The following is a 16,147-nucleotide window of genomic DNA, read 5'->3' as shown; positions in this document are numbered from 1 at the left end:
ATTCGGGGACCGAATTTCCATAAGAGGGGAAGAATATAACAACCTGAAATATTGGGCCTTGGTCCATCTAAGTTACTTAGGTATTAAGTCTTGGCCCATACTACTTCAATCATAAGCTATTTATTACCCACTTCTCTAGAACCTACTTGATAAATTAAAAAAAAATTAAAAAAAAAAATAATAATAATAATAATAATAATAATAAAAGAATAAAAAGGGAGAGAAGTATCAGCATAGTTCCAAGGAGAAGAAAAAAAAAACAAGAGCTATAGGGAAAGGAAGTGAAGAAGAGAAGCTAGAGACTTAGAACCAGATAAGAAAAATTCAACTAGTTTCTCCATTCTTGACTTTGCAAGTAAGTTCTTTCATCACTAAATTCATCCTTTTGTTGGGTAGGGAGAAATAACAACTAAGATTTAGAATCAAATAAATTGAAATTCTCTTCTAGAGTTCTAAATTTGGGGAATAAAACTGAAAAACCTGTTGTTGGTATGCTCAAGCCAGATAGAGAATAGCAGTAGCTAGAAATCAAAATTTAGTATCCTGATGAGCATAGGTTAATTGGGGGAAACTAGCATTTGATAAGCCCACATGTGACTCGAATATTGCTTTATATATTTTAGATAACTGCTACTTCAAGGGGACAATTGTCGGAAGCGAATTGGAGTTATTCGGCAAGAGTACAGTAAGCGATAATTCCTTCATAGTTGATTTCTTTTTTTGTAGCATGTTTTAAATTCGTTTTCTTACATAGAATTGGTCGTCTAACGAAAGAGATTATTTGCACGCGGACAAGCTACAACATGACCTTATATATAAAAACACATCAATTCACTTTTACACACCGGATGTTCTTGAACTATGCCATTTATGAGTTGTTATAAATTCTCCTTTTTGATAAGGATGAGTTGATATATACTGCTGGATTTAAATTCTTGACACGGAAAGAATCCATTTGTATTATGAAAAAGGAACTTTTGGAAAAACTATTGCCAGATTCGCCGTTATCTAACGTCGGGATCGTTAGACCTGGTGCACCTTGTAAGTGAACTCGTATTGTACAAAGGCCCTCTAGAAGGGAACCTAGCTAACGGGGTAGTCAGACGGCTATGGTAAATCCATAGCGTCAGAATGTATATTTCGATACTGGCATAGGGACCCCAATAAATAAGAACGTGATTATTTAACTAGTTTAAACATAGTTTTCATAGATGTATTGTTCTGTTGGTTTAAAGGAGATATCTTTTGATGATTATATGTTGCATGATTTCTTATACATATGCTTGTCCGGAATAAAACGCTATGGTTGATATTATTACTCACTCAGTCGGTGTGACTGACCCCACTCCCTTGTTTTACTTTCCTATAGATAATTTAGCCAAAGGTGACATTCTGACTCAGACAGAGCGATAGACAAAGCTGACAACGAATCCAGTAAGCCTCGCACTTGTTTCACGAGGGCAACCATGTTGCTAACTACTATAGTATATTAGTTTTTTTTTTCTAATCCTAGAGTTTTGCTCCTTAAGTCGGCCTTGTATATCTTATTTTGGCTTGTGTTAGTAAAGTATAGCTTGGGACTTATAAGTTTTGCGGAAGCCCATGGCTTGGGATTCTGATGCTCTATGACACTTAATATGTTGGTATTGTAGCTCGTTGGATTATTTTACTGGGTGTTGACAGGTTTTGATTTTTGAATGTTCTCCTAGTACAGAGGAAACTCTGCCGAAATTTTACTAACAAGAAATGATTCAGGCTTGTTCAGTTGGCTTAGGCTAACTGAGCGCCGGTCATGACCTAGGTGGGTGGGTCGTGACATATGAACCCTTCAAGACAATTATTAATGTGCCATTTAAACACAATTATTAAGGTGGCAAAGCGCGTGCAATGCACTGCTCTAAAAGGGCGTGAGATGCCAATTTTTTCCTTTTTAAATTTTTTAATCATTAAAAAAAAAATTATAAGAAAAAATTTATTTTAAAACAATTTAACTAATAAAAAAAACATTTAAAAAATAAATCCTCAAACCCGGTCCACCCTCCCCCCCCCCCCCCCCGATCCGAAGCCGGAATCCACCGCAACCGCCGTCAATTTTTTCCGGTGAAGCCGAATTCCACTGCCTCCGCCTGCGTCGCTCTTCTCTTTTGCTTTGTTCAAATACAGCAAATTCGAGCCCTTAATGGACCAAAAAAATCAATAGTCCATGATTTCTCCATTAATGGACCAAAAAAATCAATAGTCCTTTGAAATAAACACACAAAAAAACCCTTCATCCAAACACACCCCTTTACTTTTCTTGCTTTTCCTCTTTCTTCCTGTTGTTGCTATTGATGCTTATTGTTTTTTAAAGTAAATTGTTTAGAAGGAAAAGAATTAGTTGGGAGTGGGAGGATCACGGATGGCTAGTGGAGCAAGAAGAAAAAGAGAGGGGCGGTGGGGGGCTGAAGAAGAGGAGAGAAGGGGGGGGGGGGGGGGGGGAGAGAGCTGAAGAAGATGACTATTTTTGTTTTTACTTTTTTTTTTTTTTGTAAAATCCTTTTATTTTTATTTTTTAGAGCTAAAATTCACGTGGCTCCGTCTTATTTGTTATTTTTGCATGTGAATTACACGCACCATTTGTGTGGTGTTGCATATTTATTTTGTGTTTAAATGGCACATTAACAGTTGTCTTGAAGGGTTCATATGGTACGACCCTCAATTGGGGGGTCTAAATGAAAAATCAGGACAAGATCAAAAATCCGCCTATGACTTTGGCCTTTTAACAAAGATAACCCTATAAAACTGACATGTCTGTGGATAACGTTGTAAATCTGACATAGCATTTTTTTTTCCTTGTAAAACATTCAAATTTAGGTATTCTTTTTATCTTCAAAACAAATCTAGGTGTCTACTTATGCTAAATCATGCATAAATTATGATAATATTATTGCCTAGATGTTTTAATCGCGATGTTAGTCGTTTACCGTTTCACAGAACACGTCCCATTAATCTTTAGATAGATAAAGAAACGACTGTATTTGCATTCTACATAAAATCCTTTTCGTGAGTTTGCTTCACTGAACTCTGCAACAAGTCAATATCGATATAGAGGGAGTGGTAATATCAAATTGAATACTTGCTTGGAATCAAGCAGAAAAACGGACTGCCGATTAAACACAAAATGTTAATTCCGCTCGTGTCTATTTTTTAGTTCACATTCAAGGAACATTCCGTTAAAGTCTCTCTTTCCTTTTATACTTTTTTATCTTTTTGTTACAATGGACCACGGCACAAACCAAACAATAGAATGAACTTTCAATTTTCAATATAACTTGTGGAGAAAAAATGAAAAATACAACAAATCCAACGCTAGTATATGCACTTGCTGTCATTGGCTTACCACCACCCACTATTCCCTTCAACTGCATACAAAGTGGCAGTGGGATCCGACACCATTCAGGTGCAAAGTACTAACTTGAAACCTATATGGAAGTGCAGATTCCCAGTGTGCTAGAGACCAGCCCGGTCCCAAAAAAAGAAAAGGTGTGGAGTCAGAGCCGCCAGGGTTGGAGACCAAGACTTGATAGGAAAGCAAGATGATTTTATATACCGTATGAATTTGTTCTGCAAGTTGCATACCATTTGTAGATGGGAAAGTCCGTATTGTAGTGTCCAAAAGAACATAGGGCCTTGGATTATATAAAGATCAGCCCAATAAACTAATAGTCGCAGTGAGTTTCAAGAATTGAATTACAGATGTGCAGCTTGCATGAGCTTAAGTTTCAACGCCAAAATTTGGGTAAGCCTGGATTATATAAAGATCAGCTCAATAAACTAATCGCAGTCAGTCTCAAGAATTGAATAACGGATGTGCAGCTCACCTGAGCTTAAGTTTCAAAACCAAAATTTTGGTAAGTCATGATGGGCACAAGTGTATAACCAAATAGCCTCATACTGGCTATCATTCTAGATAACAATACATCATTGGATGGAGGTGAAAATAACAAAAACCAGAAACAATACCACGCTATGGAGACACCAAACTGATGAACATTTATGTGTGTTATCTGAACGATGGACCAAATTCTGTTCCAATAAATGCTGTAGAGGACCACACGTCTATGCTGCCACTGCTCTAGCGGCGTGCAATGAAAACCTTGTAAGCTCGACTTAACTAGGCCCCTGAAAACACAATTCAAATAGTAAAGGGTTGTTTGAGTGATCATCAGCTTCAAACTGGATATCAAAAGCAACTGTCCTCTATACACAAAACTACAACATCAAAAAATCAATGCTCAATCCTCTTAACTCACTTTGACTGGATAATTCCTAGAATCTCGCAACTGGAAACATGGTTATTTGTCACGGCTAACTCTTATCTTCAACCAAAAAAGTTTATGCAAAGTAGCAACAAAGAAAACAAGTTCACCTTTTGAGTCACTAAGTTGTTTATGCATTATCAGCAACAGTAGGCAGTGCAGTAATTTTCCCCACAGCAACAGTTTTCCCTGCACAAATGGCAGTAAGTATGATCTATCTCGTATGATGATACAGAGAAACAAAAAGCAATGTAAGGTTACACAACACAATGGTTTCTTACCTTCAGTGCGAAGAGTGAATCGTCCAAGTTGTGCAAAGTTGGAGAATTTCTCTACACATATCATATTATTCACCTGGCATGATAGTTTCAGAAGGATCAAATACCAACTCAAGACAAAAACTTAAGGATCTAGCTTTAAAAATAACCACAAAAAAAAAAAAGGTGGACTTGAAAGAACAAGGGAATTCAAGGTGAAGGATTTTGACCCCAAACTAGAAAATCATCATGATTCTCTGTTAGAAAGGTGGGACGAAACACAGAACACATTGTCTTGAAGCTGTTGAGTGCTTGCTTCATTGCGTGTAATTAATAGGGGAGAGCACATTGCCTGAGAATTGTGACTTTCTGCAGATTCAAATGGTAACGTGAAGCCTAAGTTACTCGGACTCTTCGAAAGTGTTGCCGCATCCATGTCGGATCCTCCAAAAATACACTACTTTTGAAGGATCCAACACGCACCCGACGACATTTTAGGAGAGTCTGAGTAACTCGCTTGAAGCAACTCCAAAAAAATGAAGACAACCATAAGAGTCGATCAGAACCAAGTCTTTCCAACATACAGGTCTACAAGTATTCGGTTAGGCATCTAACCTGAACACGGCATAAAACAATAGCGCCATTCTTTACAAACAGAGGTTTTTTCTTCATAGGTTTCTTTGTTTTTAGATCAATCTGCTGCATCAGTTCAACAATCTCGCATTCCTCAACAACCGAATGGACGTGCAATATAGCTTTGTATCCAGCAGTAAAAATAGCCTGACAACATGGAAATCCATTTACACATTGGTTGCACATGCGTAATCCTGAATCCAAGTGAGGTAATGAAATGCTAAGTTAGGGTTGGATTCATACATTGTCCAACAGCTCAAGGATCTGTAACTGTGCGACAAACTCAGTAACTGCAGGTATGGGTTTTGCTGCAAATAGAAAACTTGTTAGAACTAACAAAAATCTTGAAAGCTATCCATCAAAAATGATAGCCTAGACCAACTTGACAATATGAAACCACATTTGAATTTTTCACTAAATCAAAGACAAAGCATTTACTTCCTCTCTTATTCTTGTCAAAAAAACTTCCTCTGACCTTTATTTGTTGTCAGACTACATAGTCATTGACTACAAATGTATGCTACCTCAAGACCGGCTATAACTCAATGTGTGTGTGTGGTTCCCAGATAAGGAGCTACAACTCAAATGTTAGTTTGATAATCAAATGCCTCCTAGGACATCTTTTTATGAGTTGCACTTGCAACCATTTCCTACTTGTTTCAATGCTTTTTCATTTGAGCTCTTTTGCATGACTTTGTTCTAATTATCAGACATATCAGCTTCTCATAGCTCAATATCCAACTAACCTACCTGCTTAAATATGCTGTCAAAAGCTGTATCTTTTGCACCCTCAGAACACACCTGATCTGGCAATTGGTCTCAAGACTAAAATTCACAAATTCCCCCCAAAAAAAAAATGATTAAAACCACAGGCTGAACGGTGGACAGTCTAGACAGAGAGAGACTCCCAAAAAAAAAAAAACAAATTTAAGGCAAAAGAGACCACATACATGAATTTAAATATAAGCCTTGTATTTTTATTTTATTTTTTTGCTAGTTCACTGGTGTAACTGAACTTTGTACAAGGTGTAAATGGTACGATTGACATAGTCAGGGACTAACTTTGTGCTACTAACATGAACTGTAAGTATGTTTTGCTGCACTAACTTTGTGCTTCTTTCTTATGTCAATAAGAATTGACCCTTATTCATCAAAAAGAATGTGATTACAACTCCCGAAATCCATGTACTTTAGGGTGCATGGGAGCATGTGGATAGACTAGGGAATACACTACTAAGACTTCGTTGGGTTTGACTATGAGAATCCTAAATATCTATCTATTTTGCTCATTTGAAACTATTTCCACTATTAACTAAACATCTTTCTTTAAGAAGAAAACCACAACCTCATCGATATAAACCATGATGGAATTAGAAATACTAGATTATTGTACAACTAGTGTGCTTTAAAAACCCAAAAAATCTATTCAACTAGCAAAAACCCAACAAAAGAAATGAAATTAAAGAAAACTTTTGACTTCTTAAATTGAACTCTACTCCCCTGCAAACATATATTTTTTCCATATTAGACAAATATAAAGGTGCAGTTTCCAAAAACTTTACTCCATCTCGCGTTCAACTTCTTCATCCCCCACCCTTCCATCACTGGAAGTACTGTCCTTGAGAACACCCACTGAATGCTGAAGATGGAAAAGATCACGGACCATAATTCTAAGGTAAGGCTGCAGAGTAGAAGGACATGTTCACTCCTTTCCCTAATCTTTGACATATACAGCATCATCAAAAAACATAACACTCTTCTTTTCTTAAAATTCACAGCTTATGAGTCACAGAATTTGAAGCCCAAAAAACAAGGTGAGAAAGGTGGGGAACAGCGGCCTCACACAAAAAGATTTGTCTAAGCAATCTCTTTGAGATTTTCAATAAGTCAATACAAAGATTTGCTTTCTGCGCCTACTGATGTGATGCTACACTTTTTAGTTATTGGGAGAACCCAAGTACTCTCTTTCGGATTCGAGCTTTGCGCACCCAAGTGAAAAAAGGCTACTTTTTTCCTAGCAAATAAACGGTAACATATTCAGCAGTCCATTACCAATAGCTGTTATGTTATACGTAACACTATTCTTTCTCACGACATGTTATCATAAATAGACCATTTGTTTACATCACATGGTCATTAGCTGTACAATGTTTCTTCTAATATCTCACTCATTAGCAATAGAAACAATCACAAATAATCGGCATAGATAAAGAAGATAATGAATGCCAATTCATTATAACAAGGAGATAGATTAATTGGAGAAAAACATACCAACACTGCACAAGACAAAGCCTGACAAAATGTCATCTTCCTCAACTCCAGATAACCTAACACGTACATTTTCCCCAGGACCAACTTGCCTTACTCTGTCTTCATCACAGAATATGGCAAGAACTTTTACAGAAGCCTATAAATCAGATGGTGAGATGAATTTCCTCAAATATTCCATCAATCACAAACAATTAAGGTAAAAAGGGTCCAAAAGATAGTACCTTATTTGGCATAATTAGTAGATTTTCACCTTCACGTATGCTTCCAGACTCAATTTTACCCATAACGACAGTTCCCATGTCTTTAAATTTGTCAATAATAGGCATTCTGCAACGAAAATGGAAATCAGAAAACAAGTAAACAACTTGAAACAAGTTTATAGGGGAATTAGGAGAAGAGAAAAATAGGAGGAATTGCTTTGCTTATGATCCGCGCAAGGAAACAAGAGCGATGATGCATAGAAAATAAGAGATTAAAAATATATTGCAGATGGAACTTGCAAGTCTTACTCCTTAGTCCCACGTTTACTACTCAAGATTAGGTTCTAATTTTCTTTTTGAGATGGATTGTGATTCGTTAAAACATTGCCGAGCAAAATAAACTAGAAGGTTAGTGTTGGAATTAGGAAATATGGGTGGATCAAGGAAACAGAAATGGGAAGATGCCACCAGAACAGCAGAATGAGGTTCTAGAAGTACCTCAATGGACCATTAGGATCTCGAGGTGGAACTTCGACAGAATCCAGGACTTCAAAAAGACAGGAACCACTCCACCATGGGCATACACTTTTCTCCATTTTAGTTTTCAAATTTGAACCCAAAAGCCCAGAGATCGGAAGGAACTTAACATCTGAAATTCAAGCACAAAAAGAACAGGAATCAAAAATTTGCAGCTTAGCTTATATGTAAAATCTTTAAACAAACAGTTAACAGATTTACATTCAAGATATGCAGATAAATATAATAAATAAGTACATGCCGAAGAAAATCATTCAACAGTCCTTGGTAACATTCTTTTCATAGATACTTAGAAGGTATTTAAATACTCTCCATGGCTTATTTAATGTGACTGTGTTTGACTAGGCACGGGGTTTAAGAAAGAAAGGAAGACTTTTGAAACTTGTGGTCTTAAATATGCCATAATATTTGTGATTATAAGACTTTTGAAACTTGTGATCTTCAATATGTCATAACATTTATATGCCTGTAAAAGCTTGTCAATAAGGGTAAAATAGAAAGTTATAAATTGTTTTCCAAGTTATAGAAGGGTTCTTTTTTTTTTTTTTTGGTTGGGGGGTACAAGTTAAAAAGGTTATAAGATCACATAAATAGGAACAGAGGGGATGATCACTTTACATCGTTTATTAACGTAAATTAGCCAGCTTGAATTAATACATGTAGGTAAAGTTCCTTCTCAAAAAATACATGCAAGTAATGTTGAAGCAGTAATTTTACCATGAAATGGATAAGTGGCTCGAGAAACAACAAGTAAACCCTAGTGACTAGTATTTATGCTAAAAGGCTAAAAGCACGATCAAACACTTACATGTAGAATTTTTTTTCAAAATAAACGTTCCATGAGAGGGTGTATGTAATCAGGTTCAGATGACAGATTGCTTTAATACATTAAAATTGCAAAAGACATCAAACTAAGGCAATCCACAGTGAATAATCCTTCTTTACCTTTCTTGACATTGTACCCAGACGATTTCAAGAATGGAATCATTTTTGACTCAATCTCATCATACCTGCATGAATCAACTGGATCAAGATTAGTTGCTAGAATATACAGGATATGATAATACAAGATCAAAATAGTAGACGGAAGATCACCTTTCTTTAGACCAGTTGACAGTAGGATCATCCATCTTATTTACAACAATAATAAGCTTTGTAACCCCTAGAGTCTTTGCCAGTTGAACATGTTCACGTGTTTGCCCACCTCTTTCATATCCAGTTTCAAATTCACCCTTTCTAGCAGATATAACCTTCACAACAGAGCAGGCAATGATCGACAACAATTACTATGCCTCAATACCCAACCTAGTTGGACTCGCCAATTCTCTATATTTGGACCCATTTTGTTCCAATTTTCAATACGTCGGGGTTCATAGTCTCCAAATAAAAAGAGTCAATTCACACAACATGAAAGACTTGAGAGATATATGGCAAAAGTTCTTACCAGCACACCTATATCAGCTTGAGATGCTCCACTGATCATATTGGGAACATAGCTCTTATGACCCTGGTGTGACAAATGGAGCACAATAAAAAAGTAGATGTAGAGAGGATGGAAGCAAAGGTTGAAGAGAGTACATAGATTACCAAGAAAATTACAATTTACATTCAGTTACAGGCAGAATATACTAAGCAAATATCAACGTATAATAGTCATGATTTTTGTTTCTTTACCCCAAGGATGTGGGGCTCAGTGGTCAATGAAGTGGAGGAGAACCTTGAAGTCTCATGTTGTACGGGGTTGAACATTGGCTAGTCAAGAAATCTCACACTCAGAAGATGAAGGTAGCGGAAATGAGGATGCTTAGATAGATGTATGGGCATACTCGGAGGGACAAGATTAGGACGAAGATATACAGGGCAAGGTGGGAATGGCCTCCGTGGACGTGGAGGATAAGATGAGGGAAGCGAGCCTGAGATGGTTCGGACATGTGAAGAGAAGAATCAGAAATGCCCCAGTGAGGATGTGCGAGAGGTTGCCAGTGATAGGTCTAAGGAGAGGTAGATTAGACCGATGAAGAATTGGGCAGAAGTGATTAGACATGATATGGCACATCTTCAGCTCACCAAGGACATGACCCTAGATAGGAGAGCATGGAATTCGAGGATTAGGGTAGACGGTTAGTATGTAGTCGAGCGATTTCTCTCTTTCCGGTGGTAGAGCATGGTTCTAGCCTGGAACACCAATCTGCTCCTTTACAGGTACTATCACTGTTGAGCATTATCTTATTTTTCAATTTATTACTACTGTTGTTTCTTATACTCTGGTTATATTTACTATTTTTTGATGGGGCAAGCAGCACCCCTCACGCACATAAACTCGTCACGTAGTACTCATACCTTTTTCCTCCTGCATACTAGGTAAACCGGGGAAACAATGAGGGATAAAAAGTTACCGGGGCATCCAGAATTGTAAATCTTGTTGTCTCTGTTTCAAAATGCGCTCTTCCTACTTCAACTGTTATTCCCTGAAAAGAAAGTCACAAACAAGAACACACAACTGCCGCTCGTAAGCTCTTCCCACAATCCCAGCCCAAAAAGGGGAAGTACTACAACAATTTAAGTATAAAAATAAATAAATAAATTACCTTCACCCTCTCCTCTTCATTTGTATCCATAATATAGGCCATATACCTAAAAGACAAAATTGAAAAGTGAAGTTAAAAGGAAAAGCCAATAACTAATTAAAGACAGGGTGTGGAGGGTCATTTCCACATGCAGGAAAATAAACTGGTTGTCGACCCTCTTTGAAACTCGTATTATCGATAATTGTGGGCTCAAAGTTGACAAGATATTCTGTCTCAAGAATAATAAGCATGAAATTCTCAGATCCTAAGGAATTAAGACCAAGAGCGAAACTAACCCTAACACACTGATTTCTGCAAGTGACAAACCAAAATAACAAAGAAGCAAAAACCAATTTAGAAAGGGAAAAAAAAAAAAAAAAAAAAAAAGAGGGGGGGGGGGGGGGGGGGGGGATTTGGTGCACTTTTTTCATTTCAGCCATCCCAGCAATTTGCTCAGTCAGAAGCTCATGGGAGCTACAGCAGCTGTATTACACAAAGCACTGCACACGCACAACAAAGTGCTTTCTGAAATAACAAAATGCTCTAAAGCAAACTTCATAAGAACCGTGCAAATTAACTAGCACATAATTCTAATTACAAAACTAAAGTACTCTTAGTGAACCTAACAAATCCTATAAAAGTGAAACAGCAGCTAGTTTTTCCTTATTTCCCAAATTATCACATCTCATTATCGTCAGCAGTCGCTGCACATCTTGTCATTCACATTTGAACAACAAAGTCACAGAAAGTATATCACCATTTGCATGAAAAATTGCAGATAACCTACTTTTTGATAATTGTAAGGTATAAATTGCAGATAACCTCCTACTTGCATGATATCCTCAAAAGAGTGGACACTGCAAGTAGTTCATTTAGAAAGTGTTTTGTGTGAGCCGTGTTCCACTTGTCATTGGTACTCAGTAGATTATGAATCCGACAACCAAAATTCATCTAACCGATCAAAAAGATTATATAAAGAATCATGATAAACAAATATTATCTCAGGTCATCCCACAAACCAATAGGCCACTATGAAATATGCAAAAGCCATACACAAGTTCCACCAATTAAGGAACACTGACAGCATATCTCGACTATAGTAAGCTGGTAAAACCTTACCAGCTCTCTCTATTTTTATCCTTCGCTTCTTTCTCGTACTTCTGTATAGTACGGTCATCAACTTGACCACTAAGTAATAGTATTTGTCCTCCAATAGTCGACTTTCCAGCATCTGCAGGTGATATGGAGAACTCTAGTAATAATTATATGATGTTTCTTAATTAAGCAATTAGATTTCATCTTGCAAGTTACCAATCAGCTTTGGGAAGTCATTGAAAACTCTCACATAAAAAACAAGACAGTGATTGTGCATCCTTTTATTTTAATTGGAATAAGTACAAAGTGATCTTGCATCCAACAATGCACACGCAGAAATGGATTATACTAGAACAATAAGTTGGACAGAGCTTACCTACTTTAACAAACATCTCAAACATCACCATTTCTATTTCACTCACACCACACCAAACACAACAACAACAACAACCCAGTGAAATCCCACATCGTGGGGTCACCACACCAAACACATTGACATAAAATAACAAAAAAAAGTTGAGGAAAGATACATAGAGGAATACATCCCCAGAGTACCTAAAACCGCTCAAGATGTGTTACGAGGTAAGACGAAATACGATTTTGAGCAGATAACTTCCCCTTAATAAAGAAAGATCCCCAAAAACTGGAGTACGGAGGAAATAAAAAATTGCCAAAACCTATAAGTCCTACATGATAGAACAATATCAGTACCAGAAAAGAATTTTGAAAAAAAAAATACTGTACCAACAATTATTTAATACTCCCATTTCCTCTCCTAGCATATTATTTTGTTTGCCTTATTTTCCTTCATGATACTTGGGAGATTTGTACTCATCAAGCTTCACTACAATGACAATCATGCATCAAGAGGATAAAGTGTACATAGCAAAAGTTAGACTTACCCACATGACCAATAAATACCACATTCAGGTGCCTCTTTTTATTGGCTTCAACCTCCCCCGGAGTATCTTCCGAGGGTGAAGCTTCTTTTCCAGCGACATCCTTTGGCTCGACATGCTTTGGCTTTAAGTCTGGATGTGCTTCATCTTTCAACTCTGATACCATCAATAAAGTAAACAATTACATAAAAGTTTGACTAATATGGTTTCCGTATTCTAAAGAATATCATCTTTCACCGAAACAATCTAAAGTCTAAATACACCAAAACTTTTCTCCCTTCTATTTCTTTTTTCTTTTTTCTGAAAACTTGAATACACAAAAGTCCCTACGAGTACTATAAAAAAGTAAGGAGACAATGAGCTTTAAAAACAAAAGAGTCAGGAACAACTCTCACTGAAGGGTGGCTAGTTGAAAATCTCACAAGAATTCTCTCAAGGTCAATTTTAAAAGATACACTACACAAAAGGAGGACATCCCCAGATAGAAAACAGCTTTTCTGGCAATTTAGCGTCATACTAATAAGAAATAAGCACAACCTTCCAGATAAATCTTTGTCTAAGCTGAATCAAAATGGATCTACCAATATCACCAAAACGTCAATGTCTATGACTACAAAATTGCCAAGTTGTGAGACCAATATATCTTCTCTCTGCAGAGCAGAATCCAGAGAGAGAGACGCACAAGTAGCAACTGATCTCCCTCTTTTGACCAGTAAAGCTATCACCAGATTACTCTTTGTGAATAGAGTTGAAAGAAAAAGGATCAATCCCCATTACACTGACATCTTTCGGCAACATAAAGCCACCATCTTAGGGCATATGACATGAGCCACTTCAGTTAATTTCAACATGATTTGTTTCCCAACTGTCACCTCAAAACCCCTCCCATCAAGAGAAGATGAAACTCAGGAAAACAGCTAGGACCAAAAAATGCTTTAAAGATGCAGATTCCACAGCCAAGCAGATCAACAGGAATCACTAATAACATTGAAGACAGAGCTCAACAAAAACCAGATGATACATAATCTGTTCATGAATCTACCTACCATCTTCCGGCATATCAGGTTTTTCAACATCATCTGGCTTCCTCTCTTCTGTCATAACACTATCATCTACCATTTAAGAAACAATCAAAACATCATCCAGAAAGTTCCTAATAATTATCAATGGAGGATACGAAAACATGGAAAAAACTATATCTACCTGTTTATGTGAAAGAACAAATGTACAAGATATCAAAGAACAGATTTTAGAAAGATGGTAGCAGAAAATAATACAAAGTCTAACAGCCTTTGCGAGTTAAAATACAAAAAAAGACATTTCTCTCCTTTGGATTGTTGAAAAGATAAGGAACTATGAAAATCATGAGTTTCGAACTCCTTTAGATATTTTCTTGTGTGCGTTACCATCCAAAACTAAAAGCATCAATGTCACTTGGACTCTTCAAAAGTGTCGTCGGGTGCATGCCGTATCCTCCATAAGTAGTGCATTGTAGGAGGATCCAACACGGGTGCGGCACATTTCTGGAGAGTCCAAGCAACATAGAAAAGCATCAACCTCTCATGAAGTCTACTGAGAGTAGTGATTTGAAGGACTCTTAACCTTGTCAAAGATACTTAAACCACCCCCCCCCCCCCCGGGCAAAAAGAAACAAGATTTTAGACAAAAAAACAATGTCAAAGTGAACACTAACATTACATGATCGCATCTAAATATATGACCAACAAAACAATTTTTCCGGGAATTATCCCCACACTCCCAACCAGGAAAAGAAAGAGAAGAGTCTTACATGAACCGGGAGGCCCAAAGGAGCAAGGAAGCATATCAATATACAGAACAATAGGCCTTCCTTTTAAATCACAACAAGTTTCAATGATGTGGGTAATAATTACAAAGCCTTGGAGAGGAAGAGGAGCGGAAGGTGGAGAGCGATCAGGTTAAATCGTAGGCTTTTTTTATAAGTCAATTTAAATCACAGGCTTAGCTATGATAGTGGCATCAGAGCCGTAGCAATGAGGAAACTACTTTCAAAAATAACAAGCAAATAGCCACTCAAGAACAAGCAGGGCAAGAACATCAGTGAAGTTGCTACGAACCTCCATCAGTTTTATCACGTTTTATAGCTTCATCGGGTCTTCCGTCTTCCACATTAACCGCCACACTATCTTCAGCTGACATTCAACCAGAGATTAGACATTCAAAAACATACTTCCTTACACTAAAAACTTGTAAGCCATTAATGGTCAACTTTAATGATAAGTGGATAAAGAATTTATGGCTGCTCAATAAAGTCTTGGTGGAAACAAGAATGCAAGAAATCACAAAACTGCTAAAATTAATGTTTTACCGGATGAATCAAGCTGCAGTGCCTTGATGTCCTCTTCAATATCTATCACATTAAACAACCAAAAATATGACATCCATCATGATCCTCGCTAACAATCTCATAAGAGGATGAGTTCGGTATGGAGGAATATGTTTTCCATGAAAAACACAACACATTTTTGTAGAAAATGTTTTCCTTTGGAAGATATCATTTTTGTTTAGTTGAGTTTAAAGTAGATACCATACATCTATCACGCTATTAGTAATACTAGTATTAGAACCCAAACTAATCATAGAAAACTATTACTATCTTATTTGTTTGAGCACATTAAATCTAATTGCTTCAACAAAATTTCAACTGATATCGTGCTTATCTACACAATATACCCAAGAACAAGAACTTTACGAAAATTAAAGGGAATAAATCATGATGTTACTGCATATCTGTTGAACGACGCAAAAGTATCATAACGATATAGTAATAATAGACAAGCTACGAAATAAGATTTGTCCAGATAATAATTCATAAATAGTAGCTCTTATTCAGTTTAGCTCCAGTAATTAATAATTGCTTATCGAATTATATTGCTATTATCTAAGCTAGAATCATTTAATCGAAGCGTATGCAATTCATCATAGTAAAACACTTGTATCACTGACTCAATTATCGAACAATACAACAAATGAATAAAATGAAAGAAAAAAAGTTGAAAAGATATTATCCAAGTAACCTGACACTGAATTATTGAGTCTTCACGAAAATGACTACCGTTACAATTATTGAGTAAGAGACGGATAGTTCGATTTAATCTAACTCGGTAATAAAAAATAATAATGGATTAATTGCATTGATAAACCCTAGATTGCACAAAGGACAGAAGAACTGATGATCTGGCACATAGCATATAAATAAGGTACATACCCATGGCAGTTAATTGAGTGAGGACGCGTAGGGTTTTGTGAACAACAAATTCGAGGGCTGCTTATAATGCTTGTGAAAATCTACTGGGGGATGTTGCTCACTATTTATATTATTCGTTGAAACCGTAACCTGGGGTTTTAGGA

General features: G+C 36.7%; 1 protein-coding gene across 2 annotated transcripts; it reads right to left on the bottom strand.

The window, feature by feature from the left end:
• Nucleotides 1-3,773: 3,773 nt before the first annotated feature.
• On the bottom strand, nt 3,774-16,147 carry LOC132599890 (uncharacterized). 2 transcript variants are annotated; one of them, XM_060313059.1, is made up of 19 exons: nt 16,005-16,146; nt 15,105-15,146; nt 14,854-14,928; nt 13,804-13,869; nt 12,761-12,913; nt 11,883-11,994; nt 10,785-10,830; nt 10,593-10,664; nt 9,641-9,703; nt 9,292-9,446; nt 9,142-9,206; nt 8,158-8,308; nt 7,681-7,786; nt 7,460-7,595; nt 5,432-5,496; nt 5,171-5,335; nt 4,580-4,652; nt 4,409-4,487; nt 3,774-4,161 (listed from the first exon to the last, which is right to left on the bottom strand). In XM_060313059.1, the coding sequence occupies exons 1-18, from the start codon at nt 16,006-16,008 to the stop codon at nt 4,429-4,431; spliced, it is 1,608 nt and encodes a 535-aa protein (XP_060169042.1). In that variant the 5' UTR covers nt 16,009-16,146; the 3' UTR covers nt 3,774-4,161; nt 4,409-4,428. The 2 variants fall into 2 exon arrangements, with proteins under 2 accessions (XP_060169042.1, XP_060169049.1); XM_060313066.1 differs by lacking the exon at nt 13,804-13,869 and having other exon boundaries at nt 16,005-16,147.

The sequence above is a fragment of the Lycium barbarum genome, chromosome 1, assembly GCF_019175385.1.
Source record: "Lycium barbarum isolate Lr01 chromosome 1, ASM1917538v2, whole genome shotgun sequence".
NCBI classification, from domain to species: domain Eukaryota; kingdom Viridiplantae; phylum Streptophyta; class Magnoliopsida; order Solanales; family Solanaceae; genus Lycium; species Lycium barbarum.
The sequence above is the reverse complement of the archived record's forward strand: the minus strand, read 5'-3'. Positions and strand labels throughout refer to the sequence as shown.